Consider the following 23138-nt stretch of genomic DNA (forward strand, 5'->3'; position numbering starts at 1 on the left):
ACACACACACACACATACAGACACACACGCAGACACACGTGCACGCACACACACACACACACATACAGACACACACGCAGACACACACACAGACACACGCACCGCACACACACACACACACACACACACACACAACACACACACACACACGTGCACGCAGACACACACACGCTCACACACAGCACCAACAGCAAAGAGCTGCAGACCAATGAGAAAGCAGCAAGAACATCTCTAACCTGAGTCTAACAGCAGACACAAACAGACGCTTCGCTCTGAGCAGGATTGTCATGCGTACTCGTGCACATGAAGTCAGGGCACTAGTGAACAATCCCCTGGTTCTTATACTGAACAACAAGCAGCCACTTTGTTTCCCCAGGCTGCTGCGACGGTGTTCCTCGACATCCTTCGGCTGGTCCTGGATCTGTTCTGGAGACCTCCTGTGAGCTGGAGGAGAACTCCAAGCAGAACCTGCAGCAGGTGCAGAGCTGGTTCAAAGAGCTCACAGAGGCTGCAGCAAAATCTGATGCTCTGCTTTAATCTAGATATATCCTAAATGTTCGAGTGCAGGTTAGAAGATGCTTTTAAAAGACACCAAATCACACTGAGCAGTTCCAGAGCTGCAGAGCTGTTACCCACTAAAGCCTGAAATCTACACTGAAGCGCCTGTTTGGTCTCTACAGGTAAGTTAATAAAAACAGTTTTAAACTTTTGTTACAGAATAAAGATTGAGAGGAAGTGAAAGAGAGGAATGAGCAGAAGAAGAGTGTCACTATATGCAGATGACACCGTTTTACATATCGGAGAAGAGACTGGCCAACAGTTCGTCAGGAGACGGAGACAAACAACTGTTAGGGGCGTGGCCTCTGTGACTGACAGGTAGACGGCAAACAGGCGGAGGTCCCTGAGCTTTCTAACATGACGTAACCAATAACACGGCTGCTGTGAGGTTGCTGTACTAACACTGTCTGCAGTTAATTGGATGTCACTGAGCTCTGATTAACACTAAGCTGTGTCTGCTTGTTGCCCCTGTTGAGGCTACAAAGCCCTGAAAACAGTGGGAGGAGTCACGGTGCTGCATCCAGTTCTTATCTAAAATCTCATTTCAGTGCTGCCAAAAAAAAAAAAGTTGCCAGGCATCTGTCTCCACCGCAGACAGTTCCTGTTCCCGTAATTACCAAGAATGAACTTATTACCTTTTTTTAACCTTAAGTGTTTCTGTATAAACTTCAGGCAAAAATATAGAAACAAATTTAAAGCAATAATCTTGAATTAATGGAAGATAATTCAAGCCAACAGTTGGGAAGGTGAGGAGGAGCCGGTGCTTTACCGGCTGCAGTCGGGACGTCCAGATGCTGACAGCAGCTCACGGCTTCGTGATGGAAAAACGCCTCCTCCCCATCCTCCCGCTCAGTCTGTCTTTGTAAAATCCTCCTGCTCGATTACTTCAACACTTCCTCCGATTCTTCCAAACATCCAAAAGCTTCAGCCCCGCTCGGCTGTGACAGGACGTCCGCGGGATTCAGCGCGCCGCGCCGACCCGGCCGTGTGAAAATATGTGTTTGTTTAAGAGAAAGAGACAGAATGAAAGTCTGCAGCGTGAGCAAAAGTGTCGCTGTGGTGTGAGCGCGCTCTGACCACACCCTCCACTCTGTCCAGCTGGACTGGTCAACAATAGAGGGATATCCTTGTTTTCACAACCAGCAGAGAGTGAGGGAGTGCGGGGAATGACATCTCTCTTTCCATCAGAGAGCGTCGATGACAGAAGAGAGAGGCGACAGGGAGCAGGAGGAGGCAGGAGGAAAGAGGTGATAGTGGGGAGGTCGAGGGAAGGACAGGAAGCACATGAGGTCATTTCTCTTCCTGACCACACACGGAAATTTGATTGTGTATCAGTTAACCCCACAACTCCCAAAGTCCGGGCCACCGCCCCCTGGTGGGCTGTGGAGGTGTTGCGGGTGGGGCCCCCCGAGCCTAAATAAAGCAAAGCAGCGCGACTTAAATAACGAGGCTTTTTAATCCATAACCACCTGCTGCTCATCTGGGTCCAGATCGTGGTGGTGCGAGTCTAAACACCCTCTTATCAGACATCACCTCCAGCTAGAGGACCGATGCTGAACCCGAGCTCCTCAACCCGTCTCTGAGGCTGAGCCCGCTCACGCCTCACCACCGCTCGGCTGCACTTCCTCCTCCGTCCTGAAGATGACCCCGAGATAATGAAACCCCCCCTGATCCAGCTGCTTCACACTCAGCTGCGAACCTTAACGATGAGAACCACATCGTCTGCAAAAGCAGGGACGGGATCCTGACACCACGCCCCCACGTCCACACGGTGAGAACACGTGGCTCTGAGAAGTCTCCTAACAGCAAACTGTTCTTTTTGATGCAGATCAAAGGTCAAAGCTTTCCTTTACTTCACAAACACACACAAAACGCACTCGCATTACAGTCGCACTACAGCAGAGTCTAACCGGCCTCGGTGGCACTGCACCTCGTTATTACTACGTTATTACAAGTGTCTTGGTGAGCAGAGAAACTCATCCTCCGCCTCACGACACGACCGTGAGAATAAAGGAAAGGAAAGCGTTCGACACATCTGTCGCTGCAGATGTTTCTACCTGTGTGCACGCATACCTCTTTGACGTGTGCGTCATCAAAGTACATCCACCGGCGGATCTTAGTCTGGAAGAAGAAAGTGGAGTAATGTTTCCCGTAGTAGCACACCATCCCGACCAGGTAGAGCTCGGACTGCCGAGCCTTCTCCTCGGTCACCCTGTAGAACAGCTGCAGAGAGGGGAAGATGTCACCGCACGCCGCCGACGCTCGCGTTTACCCTTCGCTTTGTTCAGACCGTGCTTTAATGCCGTGTCTTATTCTACTTACATCCCCGAGGCGCAGGCAGGTTCCCAGGGTGTGGATGACGTCCTCGGCCAGGTCCGAGTGATCCGAGTCCCACACCAGGCCGATGGTGATGATCTCCGGACTGTTGAGGAGGACGCGAGCCATCCGCAGCTGCTGACCGCACTGACTCTGAGGAAGAGGAAGAAAGGTGAGCCGTGACCTCTGAGTGCTTCACGCCAGTCAGTGTGTGTGCGTCGCAGGAGAACTGCTGCTCACAGGACAGTTGCGCAGGTCGCCCATGCTGGCGTTTCGTAGCAGCTCCCCGAACATGCCCGGGGTCGCCTTCTCCCTCGACTCCAACATCTTCACTGCCTGGTTACTGAGGAGGAGGAGGAGGAGTGTTACTGTGTGTGAGTCAGTTCTTCATGATGAAGAAGCTCCAGTCTTCATTAAATATGATCTGGTAAACGCTGGATTGGACTTACCACAGGGAGGTGGTGGAGATGTAGTGGACCATCTGAATGAAGGGCAGAGGATCCGAGGAGGCTCCACAGCTGCTGCACACACACTGAACCAGACGGGAGGTGAACACGGAGTGTGTGTGTGTGTGTGTCTGTGTGTGTGTGTGTGTGTGTGTGTCTGTGTGTGTGTGTGTGTGTGTGTGTGTGTCTGTCTGTCTGTCTGTGTGTGTGTGTGTGTCTGTCTGTCTGTGTGTGTGTGTGTCTGTCTGTCTGTCTGTGTGTGTGTGTGTCTGTGTGTGTGTGTGTGTCTGTGTGTGTGTCTGTGTGTGTGTCTGTGTGTGTGTCTGTGTGTGTGTGTGTGTGTGTGTGTCTGTCTGTCTGTGTGTGTGTGTGTCTGTCTGTCTGTCTGTGTGTGTGTGTGTGTCTGTCTGTCTGTGTGTCTGTGTGTGTGTGTGTGTGTGTGTGTGTCTGTGTGTGTGTGTGTGTGTGTGTGTGTCTGTCTGTCTGTGTGTCTGTGTGTGTGTGTGTGTGTCTGTGTGTGTGTGTGTCTGTGTGTGTGTTGACTCTTCATGCTCATACAGTCAAAGTACAAAAGTAAAATATCAGGTAAAGTTAGGAAATGAAGCCACCTGCAGGTGTGTGACGCAGCAGGTAAACCAGTGACAGATGATTGTTTTAAAGCGACTCGTTAATAAAAAGAAAATGAATATTACTGGTTTTTAACTGGTTTTACAGTCATTGCACCTGACTGACTGGTTAAACCCTCTCTGTGATCCCAGAGTTTCTTCCTCACCTGCTCAAAGAGCATCATGGCGAACTTCTGGTGGGGGATGCAGTGTCTGGCTGTGCAGATGTCTTCTTTGGTCTCGTCTGCGATGTGGAAGTGGATCCTCATCAGGATGTTTTCCTGCACAGACGCAGAAGTGAAGCCTGAGCTTAGGTAATCGAGTGAACGCGGCGAGGGCCCGCGGGCACGCCCGAGCTACTGAAACGCTGGTTCTGATTGGTCAAAGTGTAATCTCTACTGTAACACTGATCAAGCGCTGCAGCGCCTTCAGAGTTTGTGTGTCATCGTCTTACAAAGCACTCCGCAGCGTCGTCCATGATGCCGAGCTGAAACCGCTGCTTGTCCTGGAAGGTTTTGGCGAGCGCGCTGCGGAGCGCGTCGGACGGCAAAACTTTGTCGCTGCTGTACTGGAACTGAGCAAAGATGCTCTGTGGAATGGAGAGGTCAGGGGTCAGTGAGAGGAGGGACCGGGGTCAGGGGTTGAGGGTCAGGTTTGGAGAGGTTCTCACCTTCAGAGCGCAGAAAATGCACGAGTCCTCCATGCACTTATGGGTGGTCAGCTGACGGAAACTGCGGCGGAAGATGTCGAGGTGCCAGAGGACCTGAGAGGAGGAAAAACAAGTTTTAAAATGAAGCAACACAGGGGAGCATTCTGGGAAACGGAGTCAGAGCTTCACCTCAGCAGCACAAGTCCTTACTGACGGTGTGTCTCTGTGCTGCTGCTCTAACTCCACCAAACACATCGCCACACCTGTCAGCCAATCACCTGTCAGCACAAACCAACAGCCAATGCTGTCCTGACCAATCAGAGAGCGGGCTTAGTGACCTGAGGAGTTGCAGAAGTAAAAGTAAAGTCTGTGTGTCAGACCAAGTTCGTCAGCATCTCCGTCTGCTGCAGGAAACCGTCTACACCGCGTGATGAAGACGTCTGCGGCGCGATGATGGGAGCTGGCGTGAGCGTGCCCAGAGGACAAACTGCTGCAGCTGTATGTGTGTGCGTGTGTGTGCGTGTGTGTGTGCGTGTGTGTGCGTGTGTGTGCATGACTGACAGGAAGAGAAAACACGACGCTGCACGTGTCACAGACAGCAAACATCAGCTCGCCGCTCAGTTTCACTGCAGACTTTATAAAAGCTCGTTTAGCAGATCTCAGTGACTCACGCTGACCAGGATCAGTCATCAGGTGTGAATCACCTGCAGGACACACTCGAGACGGAGGGCGCGTCTTTAAAAACATCCTTTTAGTCAACAATCACCTGAAGACACCAAGAAAAACAACCAGAGAGCGGTGGGCGGGCCGCCTGGGAGACTCATCTTTTTAATCTGTCTGCGAGAACAACACCATCTGCAACTGATTTTCCACAACACCACACATTTAGTTTATTTTTGGCTCTTATTTTGAAAGTTCCGTCAGCACAGCTTTTACCATTTTGTCTTTTACTCACCAGCTGGCTCGCCGCCGCTCACCACAGAGCCGCTTCTCGCCTCCAGAGATGATCTCGTAAATAAAATGTTTGCAGAGCAGAAACTTCAAACTGAATTATGTAATATTTAATGTAAGAAAGTGCCTCACGCTGCACACAAAGTCTGTGAAATACACGCTTTAATTTGAATGCTGGGGTTTCTGCACCTTCACCACATCAGAGCTAAGACGAATTAAAACCTCTGTTGATATCACACAGAAACAAACACTGACAGGAAACTGAATTAGTGGAGCAGAAGCTAAAGACGCCTCTGAGGATTTAAGCCGAGACCAGAAACCATCGAAGCAAACGTGTCAGAGCCGGAGGAAAGACATCAGGACTCGCCGGGTGGATAAGGGCGGAGCTACACCAAAACTCACCAGACTGAGACCGGAGCAGCCGTGAGGGCCGGCGTGGGTTAAAGGGGCATTACGCCGCGTTAGCTGAACCCCGCGGAGAAGCCGGGCGCCTCGCCTCCCGCCGAGCAGCAGGAATCCAGACACGGAGGAATTTTTTCATCACTTTACTCATGAGGAGGGTTTTAAAACGATCCGCGGGGGCCCGGAGGGTCGGACAGTTCTGAATCCTGCAGTGTGTGTTTGTCTCAGTGACTGAGACGTGCCTGCAGCCGGGGCCGGCACCGAGCCGCCAACCGCAGAAAGATCCCAGCTGAGCTCGTGATAGAGGAGCAGAAACAGCCAGGCCTAACCACTCAGCCATCTGAAACAGTGAACCAACCATAACCACGGTTTAACCATTACTATGCTTTAAACTTGCAGGGTTTACATTTAAAGACAGTCCCTGATGGAGGTGTCGACACGGTGATCTGATCCATTCACAACCTCACGACCTGCAGACTTCACATCAAACAGCCTGTGAGAACATGGATGACTTACTTTCATTCACAGGGAGCTGAATCCCTTCATGAAACATTTCACACTAACGCAGGAAATTATCATCAGAACAAACTCGTGCTGCAGACAAATGCTGGTGTGTTTGAAGCACACAGCCGGGTGTCTATTACACCGACACGGGGTGAACAGAAATGTGCTGATCAGGACGATTCAGACGTGATGCTGGGGCTTAAAAGCAGACGGAGAGGCGCTGATCTGATTCACGCTTGGACCTGAGTCCTCAGTGAAACAAACTGCAGCGTCAGCATTTGGCCGTTTGCTTCCTCCTTCCTGTCCCCGCCCCCCCCGCCGGCTGCAATATGTCGCTGCGGCCTCCAGCAGGTCGACCAGGTAACAAACCGTCTGTGCAGATCTGCACGCCGAGCACACGTCCCACAGAGGAATCAGTGTTTAGCGCTTTTTTTTGCTTTGAAAGGATAAAATCAGCCTGCAGGACGCAGCAGGAGGAAACATCAACACCTGAGCACAAAGATCAGCCGGACGAGTCGCAGTCGTCACTTAAATCAAAGCCCAAACGGAAACCTGCAGGACGAACAACACGCAAACACAAAGGGTCCACCACAGACTCTACGGGAGCGACACTCAGCTGATAATCAGGAACATCCAATCAAAATCTGAGATGTTCCCTCGGTCCGTTAGTACAGTGACATCACAGCAGCATTTTACTGATGAGGCCATCAAAAAACAGCACAAACACGGACCAGAGGTCCAGTTCAGGTGAAGCTAGCAGACAGCTAGCAGCTACAGCCACCTGTGTCACCATCCACCTGTCAGCCAAAGAGGCCACGCCCCTAATAATGCTAACTTTAATACAATTTAAACACATGCTGTGAGGGGGAATTATCGCTAGGGAACAATCAGTGTGCGTATCAGGTTATGAATGCTGGAAAGATTTAACATTGGAGTCAATGGGGACAGATTCACTGAATTTCCAGGATCAACAACTGAAGAAGTTTGATGTTTGCAGCCTGAAGCCTTTAAAAAATGAGCTCTGTGGTGTTTTACATGCTGTGTTCTTACACCTGTGCTGCTCATACTACACATGCATGATAACATCAACTCACACGTGAGTGACCAAAGTAAAATAAAGTCAGAGTGTGCGAGGCTTTCTTGGAGAGGTGGATGTTCTGAGCAGCAGCAGGAGGAGGATGATGATGATATTGATGGAGTGTGAGCAGCTGCTTGTTACTGCGATCTTCTTCCTCTTCACTTTGCCTTCATCACATCGAAGCCTCTGTGCGTCCCGTCAGTACTGATGTCTCTCCGATCCGCCACCTACTCAGCTCGGCGCGGCGCCCCACAGGCTCGCTCCGTTTGATCCGTTACGGTTTGACGTGACCGGGCGGACGGACAGCTGCAGGGTCCAAAAGGTGCAGGAGTTAGGAGGAAGCATGTGTTCATGGTTGGACGGACACCTGAGGCAGGTCGTTACCTCAGACTCTTTGATGTTGATCCAAGGAGTCGGAGCTCCAGTTTTGCCTTTCGGAATTCTGGGACTCATGGGTGTGTGAGAAACCGGAATATAATGATGAGCAGCAGCTTTGTTCACATGATGTCGCACATCTGCAAAGGTGTGTGGTGACCTCTGACCTGTGCCGCTCAGCCTCTAAGCTCATAACGAGCGCCGTCACTTCAGCAGCACAGACCGCCAGCCTCACCACGAGGGGTTAATGAGTCAGCCTGTTTACACCGATAATTACCACCCTCCCCCTCCCGATGAGTCATTAACGAGCGCTGCCTTCAGTCTGGGAGGCGACGCTGCTGCACGCGTTCATTACAGCCTCACTCAAAGAAGCGGCGCAGATCAGCTGGGCTGTTATTAGAGAGGGTGTGTCGGACGGCGGACCCGTGTTGTTTACCTGCTGCAGTGCCAGCTGACTGGCTCAAAGGCACTGCGGCGAAAGTGCGAGGCTGTGCAGCAGCGAGCATTTTAAGAGACAGGGCGTCACGACGGGACGGCGAACGGCTCGTCTGGAGGACACGAGCTGACTCACACAGGGTTAAACCAAACCACCGCCAGCGCCATCATGCATTTAGAGCTTAGAGGTCATTCAGTAATGAGCACCGTTCAGACTGTTATTACAGAAGAAACACCGAAAACACACAAACCTCACACGAGCATCTGAGACGGCGCAAACATGTACAACATCTTTAATTCAGCAGATTATGAAGTCGAATAAAGGCATTTAAAGACCAACCATCTGTCTGTCCATCCATCCATCCAACCATCTGTCCATCCATCCATCCATCCATCCAACCATCTGTCTGTCCATCCATCCATCCATCCATCCAACCATCTGTCCATCCATCCATCCAACCATCTGTCCGTCCATCCATCCAACCATCTGTCCGTCCATCCATCCAACCATCTGTCTGTCCATCCATCCATCCAACCATCCAACCAACCATCTGTCTGTCCATCCATCCATCCAACCATCTGTCCGTCCATCCATCCAACCATCTGTCTGTCCATCCATCCAACCATCCAACCAACCATCTGTCTGTCCATCCAACCATCCGTCTGTCCATCCATCCATCCAAATATCTGTCTGTCCATCCATCCATCCAAATATCTGTCTGTCCATCCATCCATCCATCCATCCGTCTGTCCATCCATCCATCCAACCATCCGTCTGTCCATCCATCCAACCATCCGTCTGTCCATCCATCCAACCATCCGTCTGTCCATCCATCCATCCAACCATCCGTCTGTCCATCCATCCATCCAACCATCCATCCATCCATCCAAATATCTGTCTGTCCATCCATCCATTCGTCTGTCCATCCATCCATTCGTCTGTCCATCCATCCATTCGTCTGTCCGTCCATCCCATCCATCCATCCGTCCGTCCATCCATCCATCCATCCGTCCGTCCATCCATCCATCCGTCCGTCCGTCCATCCATCCATCCATCCATCCGTCCGTCCATCCATCCGTCCGTCCATCCATCCGTCTGTCCATCCATCCATCCGTTTGTCCGTCCATCCATCCGTTTGTCCATCCATCTGTCTGTCCGTCCATCCATCCAACCAACCGTCCAACCAACCATCTGTCTGTCCATCCATCCAACCAACCAACCAACCCACCATCCAACCATCTGTCTGTCCATCCATCTAACAAACCAACCCACCATCCATCCATCTGTCTGTCCATCCATCTAACAAACCAACCCACCATCCATCCAACTATCTGTCTGTCCATCCATCCATCCGTCTGTCTGTCCATCCATCCATCCAGCCATCTGTCTGTCCATCCATCTATCCGTCTGTCCGTCCATCCGTCCATCCATCCATCCATCCGTCTGTCCGTCCGTCCATCATCCATCCATCCAACCATCTGTCTGTCCATCCAACCAACCATCCATCCAACCATCTGTCTGTCCATCCATCCAACCAGCCAACCCACCATCCATCCAACTATCTGTCTGTCCATCCATCCAATCCGTCTGTCTGTCTGTCCATCCATCCAACCATCCGTCTGTCTGTCCATCCAACCAACCATCTGTCTGTCCATCCATCCATCCATCCAACCAACTGTCCATCCAACCAACCGTCTGTCCATCCAACCAACCGTCTGTCCATCCAACCAACCGTTCGTCTGTCCATCCAACCAACCATCTGTCTGTCTGTCTGTCTGTCTGTCCGTCCATCCATCCGTCTGTCTGTCTGTCTGTCCATCCATCTGTCTGTCTGTCCATCCATCCGTCTGTCCATCCAACCAACCATCCAACCAACCGTGTGTCCGTCCATCCATCTGTCCTCTTCCACTTGTCTTTATTGGGGCCATCACCATGGACAGTGTGTCATGGGGCTAACACAGAGAGACAGACAACCATTCACACTTACAGGCAATTTGAAGTCACCAGTTAACCTAACCCCACTAACTGCACATGTTTGGACTGTGGGAGAACACACAAACTCTACACAGAAAGGCCCCGCTCACATGGTGGCGTAAACCCAGGACCTTCTTGCTGTGAGATGACAGCGACGCATGTGTTTCAGCTCTTCAACGCGGCCTTTAAACTCAACAGGTGTTTTCCTGAGTTTCTTTTCCTGCACAAGACCAACAATAACAACAATAATCATCATCATCATCATCACAGTCTCCACTAAGCATAAGTTGTGAAAAAATGTGAGGCCTGCAATTACTGACTCTGTAAAAATTTGAATTATTTGAAGAATTAAGTCTTTGTACCTTCTGGAAGTGTGTGTGTGTGTGTGTGTCTGTGTGTGTCTGTCTGTCTGTGTGTGTGTGAGAGACGCACAGAGCTCAGCGCTGTCTGAGCAGCTCGTTTTGTAATTTAATGCTGTTGAAAATAAGCGTTACACTTAGGAAACATCTGACTTCTGAGTCACTGATTCCACAGAAAGTAACACACACACACACAGACACAGACACAGACACACACACACACACACACACACACCTCTATCTGTTGTGCAAAGCTAAAATAACAGGGACGTATCAGACGTCCTTGAAGAGATCTGAAGTGATGTAAATTTCCCAAACTTCCAAACAGACTCATCCCAATACCCCTGTGACACCTGAGCTGTTTTAAACTGGGCATAAACACGTACTGTTTAGCTCAGAATATTAAGTAAACTGCACTTTTTATATAAAGGCTCAAGATTCTCAGTCACAGTGAGCACGTTCGAAACAGACTAACAACACAAAGTACAATACGAATATAAATGATACTCCTTTTAACAGCTTATACTTTCTATGTTAACATTTTCACAGGATTAATACAGTGCTCTGATAATGTCAGTGTGTGTGTGTGTGTGTGTGTGTGTGTGTGTGTGTGTGTGTGTGTGTGTGTGTGTGTGTTAGGGGTGGGGGAAAAAATCGATACTGTGTAATATCGTGATATTTTGTTTGCTAATAATGTATCGATACAGGGACAGCAGAAATCGATATTTTGTTACAAAAAAAGTTTTTGTGCTCCGACTTCAGAGCACGTTGATCCTTTTTCTGAGCAAGAATCCTGACATTCCTTCACTGTCCAAATGTGTTTAACTTGTTTTTTGGCAGCAATAAACACGACAGTTTACTTATTTTAATTTAAGACATGTTTTATTTTAATTAAGTTTAAAACTTTTTTATTTAATGTAAAATTATATTTTGTTTTAATTTACTTTCAAATTCTTCAGTTGCTGAAGGGGCTGCATAGTTTTCATAAATAGCTATAATTGTACCAGATGGTTGCATTCAGTGAAGTTGGACTAGACTGTAATACAAACCGTTCAGTTTGTCAACAAGAAAACTGACTGAAATGAGAGAAAGACTGAGTGTGAGACTTTGTTATTAGAGAAAATGAATATTGATAAAGTTTACCTTTATGTACAGAATCTGAATATCGCTAAATATTTTAAAAAAATTGCAATAATATCGTATCGTGCGTTAAGTATTGTGATAATATCATATTGTGGGATGTATGGTGATTCCCACCTCTAGTGTGTGTGTGTGTGTGTGTGAGCCTGAAAGCTGGGGCCAAAGGTCAGAGTGTGAGGCGGTACCTGCAGAGCGCTGTTCAGGAAGCAGCTGTTCTGTCCCGGCTCGTTGCTCAGCCCTTTGCTGGGAGCGATGGACGTCATGGTGCGAGGTGTCAGGATTCCCTGCGTCCCAGCCCCACCTCCTCCTCCTCCTCCTCCTCCGCTGACACCACTTCCACTGCTGCCTGATGCAAAGTAGTTCCTCTTCCACGACATATTCCCAGTTTGTTCTCGTCCTCGCTCCCTGTAGGGATCAACTTCCTGTCGCGTATTCTCGCTTCAGTGCAGATTGATCCATTTCCTCCAGCCAAGAGGGAGGCAGAGATAAAAATATCCAGAAACGAAGAACGTGAAGTCAAACAGGAACGTTAGCATCCAATAAAACGTAAAAAACAATAAATCATCTGAACGTTTGACATGTATCAGTTATCTAAAATGTCTCACTTCAGTATTTCAGGGAATAAAAGGCTTCACATTCTTAATGAGCATCTGTTTACAGGCTGAATATTCCACACGCACAATTCCCAGCATTCCCAAAACCCTCTGCTGTGTAATCCCAGGATTCCTGCCCTTCTATCCACCCTTCAAACATCAGTAAGAGCAGGTCATGCTCATCACCGTGGCCACGGGGCTGAGGTCGGACACACACTCAGGTCAGAGGTCAGAGGTCGAGTGCAGGCAGCCAATCGGAACATACCTGCTGGAGAGAAAGAGGACAGGGAGGCTTTAGAGGAGGACTTTATTTACCGTCGCGCTCGTTCATGCTCTGCCTGACTCCCCCATCCTCACGCACACCCAACCCTTTGCTCATCACACGCAGAGACAAACGTCTCTGATATTCTGTGTGGACCGATTGAGCCTGGCACGATGAAGAAACTGAAATGTCCCGAGAGCAGCGCCCAGCTCCAACACATCAACACAAAGGGTGCTGTAAAGCAGTTCGAGGTGCTGCGACGTCCCCAAAGCTCACAGGAAGTATTTCACCACAACAGAAACCTGTAAACCTTTGTGTGCATCCATCGCCTCGACCCCTGATACCAAACCCTGCTTTATTCTGCAGCTCCATTTGATGAGCTTGTGAGCGTGCGTTTGATTCCATTAGACGTTAACACTTAAATCTAAATGACAGTAAAACACTTCCTGCTGTTTAAAGCCCAGCAGGGCCTCAGCGGACGTGTAACACCCTCCGGATTTAAAACACGTGCGCGGTTACTGATGACATCAGCAGAAGCGCAGCAGGGCCCGAGCTGTGTGCAAACTGCAGGAGCAGAGACATGAAGGTGTGCTGGGTAATGACAGGCTGCAAGGCTGCCATTACTCTGTAATAACTGGCCTGTGAAGCTCCTCTAAGACCCCAGACTGAGATAATGTTAGGCCTGTGCAGTGCAGATGCTGTAATGAGGAATCCTCCTCCTCACTGCAGTCACCCCCTCTCCACTCATGCCCACACCTCCCTCGCTCACTCTCGGTATTGTTCCCCCACGCAAGATTAAGACAGACGCAGATGTGAAGATATACAGATGTTAGAAAACCAGACGTGAGACACAGAAAGAGGTGGAGCCAGGTCGATAAGGGAAACGGGCTCAGATTTGGGCCTAATGACCTTTAACACCACCCTGTCCAGACTGGAGCTTTGATTCTGATCACGTCCTCATTGGTTAAACCAGACCCAGGTTTCACCTTTGACCTTTGAGCCTGAAAATGAGCTGCTGTGCTGCCTCAGGCGGGGTTCAGTTTGCTCAGACCTCAAAGGCGTAGATCTGTGAGTCGGCGTCTAGGAGGCCGTTTCCTCTCCTACGCAGCGCTCTTGTGAAACAGATGTGCCACAGCCAGGCGGGTTTGCACATTTAATCATTAACTGTCAGACTCGATGGGCGTTGCGGCGGGGCGGAGCGATGCTCCTGAAGCATTTCCCTCTTTAGCCTCGGCTGTTTCCATGCAAACTGCCCACTAAAGCCAAACACTCACAAACAGGTTATGAGTCACATGGTGTGCATGTTCAACAGCTCACTGAGCTCAGCACGCGCTCGCCAGCACGCACTCGCCAGCACGCCTCACACGACCAGCACCACCTGCACCAACCTCCTGGTTCGAAGGATCAATGCAAAGGTTTGGAGCAGGGTTTGGGTTAGGAAAGGGTTACACAGCGCAGTGCCTTCTGAAGTGGTGTGTGTCTGTGTGTGTGCGTGCCTGTGTGTGCGTGCATGTGGTAATCTGCAGGTCAGAGCAGAGGGAGGTGAGGAGGGATTAGCCTGATCAGATGCGTCTGTCTGGTCAGGATTACGCCGTCTGTCTGCGGGTGTTTCTGTGCAGGACCGAGTCTCCGTGTGGACACTTTTCCAAAGGAGCCATGACAGGTTCAGAACTGGGACCGGTTTCATAAAGTCCAACTGAGCACAGACTCAGGCGGGCGTTTGAATTCAACTCGCTGAGGTCAGAGGTGTTCTCTGTCTGGCTGTAAGCCCGAGGGTTAGAGGGTTAGAGTGAAGCAAACAGCGTGGGCTGCATCATCAACAAACCACTGCTGTGATTTCTGCCTTACAACACGTACAGCTTTGTTTATGATCTAAGAGGGTTCAAATGATTTTAGCGTGGTGAGTGCAAACTAACAGCCTGGATCATTCGACTGCCTCTGCGGCAGTGAAATGTCATTTAAAGGAAAAGAATAAGAGCAAAAGGCAGGCTGAGAGGCAGCGAGGAGCTCATGGAGCTTAAGTAACTCGAGTGAAACTCCGAAGGACTCGCCTCACTTCCTGCGCAGAAAACTAAAATGTGACGAGGACCAAACGACACGTTCATGCTGCACGATCTCTAATCCGGTTCTCCCAAACACATCTGGCAAATACATACAGCAGGTAAACCAGCAGGTGGCGCTACAGCTATTATTCAATCCAAGACATTTTTCTCAATGAAAGCGGCTCCAGTGCACTGAGACACACCGAGGCACTGAGGGTCGCTGCGCTGTGGACGTCCAGGCTGCAGTTCCTCTAACGTCCATCGGAGGCTCCAGCCTGTGAGTCAGTGAGGGACACAAGTTTGAGTTATCTGATAAATCCTGAGCTGAGGCCATCTAGTGAGGTCTTTGTCAGACACAATTCTTTTCTCAGGCTTAAAAATAATGAAGTGGGTGGAGCTCCGGGCCTACAGGTGATGACAGAGTGATTAATGAAAACTCCAAATCTGACCAGCAAACAGGTGAAACAAAGAAAACCAATCGTATCGCCTGCTCTAACGCTTTTAGGGTGTTTGGGTTTTTACCTGTAGACTAACTTCCTGTTAGCGATTAGTGGTAGCACAGGTCGGAGGTCATTTCCTCTCCCGGTGAGCGCCAAGGCTGATTTAGTGTAAAACTGGTTATGTAACAAAACGGCAGTCTGTCGCAGAGGCTTTACAGCCACACACACACACGCACACAGGCGCACACACAGACACACACACAGCGATATAATCACCTCTAATTCAGCAGGCTGGCTCGGTGCTGCCTGTGTGCAGCCTGACCGCGGCTGCACTGGGAGCACTGGGCAGAGTGGGGGTGCTGGGATAAAGCCGGGGGGTTGGGGGGGGGGGGGCATCGATTTGATTCGGTCTGTGAGTTCACGCCTTGTTTTCAGACTCGCAGCTCCTCATCAGCGAGCAAAAACAACCAAACCCAGGTTTTTTGGTCTCTGAGACTCTTTAAAAACGATTCACCGAATAAACAAAGATCACAATGAAGTTAAGAAACGAACGATGACGTAAATATAAAAACAATAAGACGTGATCAATATTTGGCTGTTTGAGGCTCATTTCAACTTATTAACCTAAAGTCATTTTAAATCTGCTTATACTTATTATGCCAAACATTACATACAATAATACACACAATACAGCTATGTTCTTGTCATTTGATATTTTAATGCTCATTTTTAATATAAAGTACCATAAAAATAATTGACATGCAGTAAGTAGTCGATTTATCATTAAGGCTGCCACAAACGATTATTTTGATAGTCGACTAATCAGATCATCATCCATTGGACGTAAAACGTACAGCTTATTGCACCAGCAGCATCTGCTCTTATATAACTATCATTAGCTTACAGCTTTAAGTGTTTAAGGTGCTAACTAAAAATAAAGACAAGATGATCGTTTATTAAATTTAAATGAAATCTGCAGATTGTTTCGGTGAAGTTTAATAAACTCCTTGCTATCTAAAATATAACAGGACACCGGAGTAAATTCTCGAGCATCTCACACTTCTGATAATCAGCTGTCTGCTTGATGTTTATTCAGCTGTGTAAAAACTATAACTTTAATCTCAGCCAAACCGATTTACTCAGGAACAAATAAAATACTGAAAAAAGCCAAACAATAACATTTTCAAGTTATCTAAGTGACTCATATATCATGTTTAACCTGAGTAGCGAAAGACGGCGGTGGGTTTGAAAACGATTTGCCGGGAGTCCGGTGTTCTCACGGCTCTAGTGAGCCTAGCTCCCGGCTAGCTATCGAGCTAGTGGGTAACAGACGTCGCCGAAAACGTCGGAGCGCTTTTGAAAATATGCGGTGTCCTGATAAACTGAGCAGATATTTGAGGTTTACACAGCTACATTCTCGCCTGAAAATATGTTAAACGTTTATTTTGTGACCCAGAAAGAATAATAAGAGTAATATTAAAACTAACTAGCTGCCGCCATTGTTGGAAACTGAGCTGGGCTGCGCTATGAATTCTGGGACACAGCTGCTTCTTCTTCTTCTTCGGGGGTTTAACGGCAGCTGGCATCCTTGTACATGCAGTGCTGCCATCTTCTGTTTCAGTCCGTTATTACACTCTTAAATCCCGCTACTTATTCCTGCGTCTTTTGGGATCTTACAAAGCTTCAAACGACGCGTCGACGATTAAATTAGTCGTCGACGATTTTGATAGTCGACTAATCGTGACTAGTCGACTAATCGTGGCAGCCCTATTTATCATAGTTGGAATTAAATAATAATAATGATAATAAATAAGCACTAAAAGTTTGTTCTTGAGTTTATTTGATTTTTTAAATGCGATTTATTTTGTCCGCTTCGGTGCTCCGTAGACGGCCTCAGACACAGGCTGTTCCCTTTGCTGTGCCTGGATCTTTGCCCACAGGATGAATCTAATAAACGCTCTGTGATGTTTTCAGGCAGCTGGAACAAATCGATTGAAGCTCGATTCATGTAAAGTGCAGATTCTCGGGTCCTGCGGGACTCCCTGGAGCCTCCGCTCAACATTTATTCATCAAATTAAAGTCAATACTTGTAAAAATGAAACGTGCCAGATGCAGAAAACACTCAATAATGAGGAGGCGACGGACGGCGGTGAGAAGAGGAGGAGGACGCGGTTTCTTTAAAGGCGTTTAACGGCAGCCGAGCTTAGATCTGTGCAGATCCTCGCTAAGACGCTCTCCGGGCAGACCCGGCGTCGCTGACCTGCTTGGCAGCTCGTCTGGAGGAAGATTTGGGGCCTAATGACTAAAAAGGAGAGCTCATGAATATACAGCTGTCCTTCAGCGCCGCCACGGCCCCAAAATAACTCGGAGAATTTGGGAATGTGGAGCACTTCAATCACTTAATTCCACTCAGTGAAAGGAGGAATTAGCTTCTTGTCGTCTCCCCCGTGAGGCTCTCAGACGAGCCGAGGACGACGGCCTCAGCAGCTCTCAGAGCGGCTACTTTTTAAACACCAGCAGCAGAAGAAAAGACGCCTGCTGTCACTCCCATGAATTCAAGTCATGTTTTATTCACAATCGGTCCAAAAAATGATGTTTACATGTTGTAATGTCTGCAGGTTTGGCAGCAGAGTGATGCAGACGATGATGTACATCAGCTGCATTAGTGAGTCAGTGCAGGCGTGTGGCTAACGTTAGCGGTGTTTCCTGATTTTAAAGTTGATTAAGAGTGATGCATCGATGCAACTTGATGAAAACACAGATTATTGTCTGTGATGAAAAGAATCCTGTTTCAGTCGAGGGAACCAGAGCGGCACCGATCCGGTGTCTCACAGATGTTTCAGCCAATCACAGGAAGTGAAACGCCAGCATTAACCTGTAACTGAACTACGCCGTGGACACGTGACTGCTCACTGCACCATCTTGTGGTGCAAAGTGGTATCACACCAAAGTACAGCGCGGCCCTTTGTCCACACTTCGGCTGACATCACTGCGGCACAATGCAGACATTTTCCTTTCTGCTCACTTTGGAAGGTTTTTAACTATTTTTAAAGACACATATTTAAAATAAGCAGCCCTAACGACACCAGCGTTCTCATTTAGCCTGTCATTAGCAACCTGCCAAACTTTGCTGAGACCTGTGAGAGCGTCAGAGGTCACGAGTGGGGTTCTCGCAGACCCACGCTTCATGCTGGAGAATATTTACAGCTCGTCTCAGGCTTTGAGTTCATTTTAATGATTAAAATCACAGATTTATAATTTTCTTTCAGTTTGTTCATCATTTCCAGGAAGCGCGTCGTAACGCTGGTATTGAAACACGCGGTACAAACAAACTTTATTATCACTGTTATTATCTGTTTGTGTCTGAGCTGGAAAATCGTTTGACTGCACGTCTGACGTGTTCTTCATTCCCTGATCAAAAATCTACAGATTTCAAGTCTGAATATTTCCCAACAACACTGCAACTTTAGAAGCTGTTACACAGATACGACAATAACAGCTCCACGGTTAATTATTCTCTCAGCTCTCACTCACGTGTCTTATCTGCAGTCCGGTGTTGGGATGTCAGCCTCAGATGTAACGATCAGTGATGATGATGATGCTGCTGCTCTGGTTTCACTTCAGAAACAGGACTTTAAAGCTTCTAACTCACAAACTTTTTCCCATGTGAGCGCTTCAGCCGTTTCCCGTCATCACACCCTCTCCTCTCAAAGTATTGTTCTAATTTTCACTCTCCACATTCCTCACAGCAGCAGCAGCTCCATCAGTTCAGTGAATCAACAGTAAATCATCCAGACTGGGAGGAGGTCTTCCTCCTCCTCCTCCTGTTCTTTCAGCACATTATTTTCCCATGAATACTGCTGAATAATGTTCTTTAATTTAAACCTCAGTGGCCGCCCCGGCACACTACATAACTCACATTTCCTGCAGGACAGTGAGAGCTGCTGCACCTCCAAAACTTCCCTGAGAGGTGGAGATGCTTCAGCCTGATGGAGCTGCAGTGAAACCAGACCTACAGGTTGTTTTACTCCGATTAAACCTGCTTCTGTTCACGATGATTCATTAAACCACAATCGGTGACCACCCATGTGTGGAACATGAGAGCAGCTAGTTTTGTAGTTTTTGGCTCTGAAATCTCATTTGTTACACGAAAATCTAAGAAACCACTCATTCCATCGCATTTTGTCGCACCGCGCCAAACTCCTTTTAAAAATATGGCACTTTAATGTTTCTTTGCTTGCTAAGCACAGCACACAAGGTAAATAATATTAAAGAAATGCCGTTTTAAAAATCGGGAACAGCGCTTTAATTCGGCTGGTTCAGTTCCAGCCCACACTTACATTTCATAACCAAACAGATCTCTTTAAAAGTCCCAGCCTGTTGTTCCCGGTGATGAAGAGCAGCAAGGATCCACGGATGGAGTTGGGATCGATGACATAAAGATGAGGACCGGTGTGTACGCGGTGTGTGAGTGACCCCGACACACGGAGTCGGGATCAAACCCGAAACGTGCGCAGAAGCTGCGTAGCAGTGCGGCGGAAAACCCGCAGTTTTTAACCGGAGTCCGGCGCGCCGCCGGGGCTACATTACATCACTTCTAGCAAACTTCACGGGAGAACAATGAGGGCGAAGCAGCTTCGGCGGGCCGGACTGACCCGGGCACAGCCTCCAGCTGGCAGCACGGAAGCACGGACTCCGGCCGGACGGGGAGCCCGGCAGCGCCAGCGGGTCCCGGTTGTGCCCGGTACCGACAGCCCGGTGACGCTGCTCCGTTCCGAGGCTCGAGCTGAACACGCAGGCGAGAAAGCGGAAACATGGAGGCATGAAAGGAGCTCACCTGTGGCCGGAGCAGCGAGGCAGAGCCCGGGGGAAGGCGGCCGGCGTGTCCGGGGAAGGAGCGGCGGCGGAGGTTATTGTGTTTGAAGCGGCAGGGCGGAGGGGGAGGGGTTACTACCTGCAGCATGGGGCGCGAGCACCAGCGCGTGCGCCGGTGCGATGGTGTGTGAGCACGTGAGCGCGTGCGTGCGTATGAGACGGAGGCTTCCGAGGACTGCTGCTGCTCCTCAGGGTGATTCAAGTAAAAGTCAAGCAAAGGTCCTTTACTGAACCGGGAAAAACACCGGAACTAAGCTCCGTTGGTCACGCTCATGTGTGTTACACCTGCAGTAAAACACGTCACAAAGTGTGCACGCTCAGCCGCTGAGCCAGCATTACCTGTATATAAAAGATGGACATTTTTGCTGCCAAGACAGAAGAGCCCTGTTAGGATGAGAGGGTGGAGTTACAGACACTGATAGGTCTGTAGTACGGTGACCTCACAGCAGCCATGTTATTGGTCACACAGGCTGTATCCCAATCCAGGCTCTGCAGCCTTAAAGGCCGCATTTTAAGGCCGATTACGTCACCGCGACACAATGAAGGCTGTCCCAATTCAAAGGCTGCTCGAAATGAGTCCTTCATTTCCCTGAATTTTAAGGCTGTGGCGGTGTAGACTTCGTGGCCCAACATATCCCAGAATGCATAGCGCGGCGGTGGGTGTGGATAATTTTGCCGAAAAAAACGGCGGATGAGGGGCGGCCGAAGAGTAAATGAATATGATGTCACTTATTTATGTGCAAATGTTTAATAACGAAGAACATTAAAACATTACTGTTGGCCACATGTCAGCAAAGTTATGTGACATTAGTGACGTTTGTACTAACTTGGTTTTAAAGCCTTTACTTTAAAATATACGCCATTCAATAGCTGAGCTTAATCTCACAGAGAATGATCAAAGCTCATGTAGAAACAAACAAACACATGAACAAAATATGTTCTCCTTCATTTCTGTCACACAAAGCTGTATGAAACATTTCCAGCTGTTAGTATCATGGTTGCTTGGCAACCTGGGCAGCACAACGGAGGCTAGACCGTCCCATTTCACAAGCCTCGCACTTCCGGCCTTAGCGGTCTTTAAGTACGCGGCCCTTGAGGATCGTTGAGGCTGCGTTGAGCCATTATGTCATTAAAAAGGCTCCATCAGCACAAACACAAAGCTAGCAGCTACAGCTGTCTGTGTCACCATCCACTTGTCAGTCACAGAGGCCACGCCCCTAATAGTCATTTGTCTCTGCCTCCTGAAACGAACCCCTGATAAACTGTTAGTCTCTGTTCTCCACTATGTAAAACTGTGTCATCTGCATATAGAGGTACTCTCCTTCTCTACGTTCCTCTTTGACTTCCTCTTATCGCGTAACAAAACTTTAATATAGCTGTAATTAAGGTGGAAATGATCATTTGTGTATCAGGCTGTAAACATTTCTCATGTGAAGTTTTAACATGAGTCTATGGGGGCTGACTCATGCTGGAGCCTCTGCTGGACACTAGAGGAACTGCAGCTTTTGGGACTAGAGCACTGATGCTTTAAAGTTATCGTTTCGCCCCCCAAACGTCCTCGAGTGTGTATATCTAACATTTTTTCTCCCTCACTCTCACTAAGTAACATGCAAGCAGCTTGTATAATGATGTTTGTTCTGAAGTATGCTTTGCCGTTTCTTTGATCCAACATGTAAGAGCGGCTAAGGGACATTTGTTGTGTTTTTAAAAAATGATGAATGTTTTTGTGCTAAATGTGTCCTAACACTGGACCCTTTAGGGTATATTTAAAGTAAACACATGGATTTACTGTGAGATTAGGTGAATCCAGTATGATCACATTTAAATAAAGTCATGAGCTTATCAGCACAGTTGTATCTGAAAACAAGTGACTAATCTGGGAGTGTGATGGTGAAAATAAAGACCTGCAAGCTGACTGTGCAGCACGCAGCAGTGCTGAAGTCATCAGCCGACCGTGTGTGTGTGTGTGTGTGTGTGTGTGTGTGTGTGTGTGTGTGTGTGTGAGGCTCTATCGATGAGGTTATTGATCACATTCGGAGCACAGGAGGACACTTTGGGCTCAGCTCTGACTGCAGGAGCTGCACAGGGCTCATGATGCGCACGTTTAAACCATCATTCATGGTTTTAATAAGTAAAAGTCCTTTCTGTTCCTTGAGTCGGCACACACACTGACATGGACAGATGAAGAAAATGTGGGGCCCGGGGCACAGCCATAGCAACCCCCCCACACATACACACACCCCACCTATCTGTGAGAATACAGAGTTAAGACCTTCACTGGAAAGGGCATAAAACAACTTGTTCTTATTTTTGTCCATTTTTAGTGAAGTTAAAAATCTTCGGTTCCTAATGAATTTGGAGAAACAGGGAAAAAGAAAGACCCAGAAAACACATTAAAATGCTGCCCCCTGGTGGTGAAAAAGCAGAGGGTTCTTACCAAACTGCAGCTGGAGATGATTTTAATGACACATTTACTGCTGTAGCTTTGTCTATAACAATCCAGCATCATAGATTTCTCACTCACTATGTATTAACAGACCTCTCTGCATTGAATCATATCTGTTATTAATCTCTGTCTCTCTTCCACAGCATGTCTTTATCCTGTCTTCCTTCTCTCACCCCAACCGGTCGCAGCAGATGGCCGCCCCTCCCTGAGCCTGGTTCTGCCGGAGGTTTCTTCCTGTTAAAAGGGAGTTTTTCCTTCCCACTGTCGCCAAAGTGCTTGCTCATAGGGGGTCATATGATTGTTGGGTTTTTCTCTGTATCTATGAAGCGCCTTGAGGCGACTTTTGTTGTGATTTGGCGCTATATAAATAAAATTGAATTGAATTGAATTGAATAGATATTCAGTGATGTCAAACATAAGGCCCGGGGCCCAGAACTGGTCCTGCACAGACCCCTATGTGGCCCACTGGGCAGTTTTGGAAAATATGAAGCATGGCACAGATTTTGGGCTCGTAACTGAGAGCTCCACCGTGGCTGTTCACACTTCATGACCAAAGTAATGAAGGAGCAGAAAAATCAGTCAAATAAATGAGAGAAAAATCCTGTTTTTGATTTTCGACTGTGCGTTGCTCACCGTGGCCCACATCTCAACAGATTTAGATTTTTTTATTTGCTAAATATGATAACA

At 48.3% G+C, this 23138-nt stretch overlaps 1 protein-coding gene across 16 annotated transcripts in view; it reads right to left on the reverse strand.

Moving 5' to 3' along the window:
* The window catches only part of usp54a (ubiquitin specific peptidase 54a), a 43021-nt gene that overhangs the window by 13023 nt on the left and 6860 nt on the right, over positions 1-23138 (reverse strand). For 4 of the 16 annotated variants that reach the window (XM_040033944.1, XM_040033942.1, XM_040033941.1 and 1 more), the window contains exons 1-9: positions 19968-20522; positions 11979-12654; positions 4596-4688; positions 4380-4514; positions 4093-4206; positions 3324-3406; positions 3115-3217; positions 2881-3027; positions 2632-2781 (exon numbers count right to left, since the gene is read on the reverse strand). In XM_040033944.1, the coding sequence (XP_039889878.1) occupies positions 2632-2781; positions 2881-3027; positions 3115-3217; positions 3324-3406; positions 4093-4206; positions 4380-4514; positions 4596-4688; positions 11979-12170 (1017 nt within the window). In that variant the 5' untranslated portion in view covers positions 12171-12654; positions 19968-20522. The other 12 variants (XM_040033940.1, XM_040033933.1, XM_040033931.1 and 9 more) reach the window with 12 other exon arrangements.

The sequence above is a fragment of the Simochromis diagramma genome, unplaced genomic scaffold, assembly GCF_900408965.1.
Source record: "Simochromis diagramma unplaced genomic scaffold, fSimDia1.1 OVJJ01000176.1, whole genome shotgun sequence".
NCBI lineage: Eukaryota > Metazoa > Chordata > Actinopteri > Cichliformes > Cichlidae > Simochromis > Simochromis diagramma.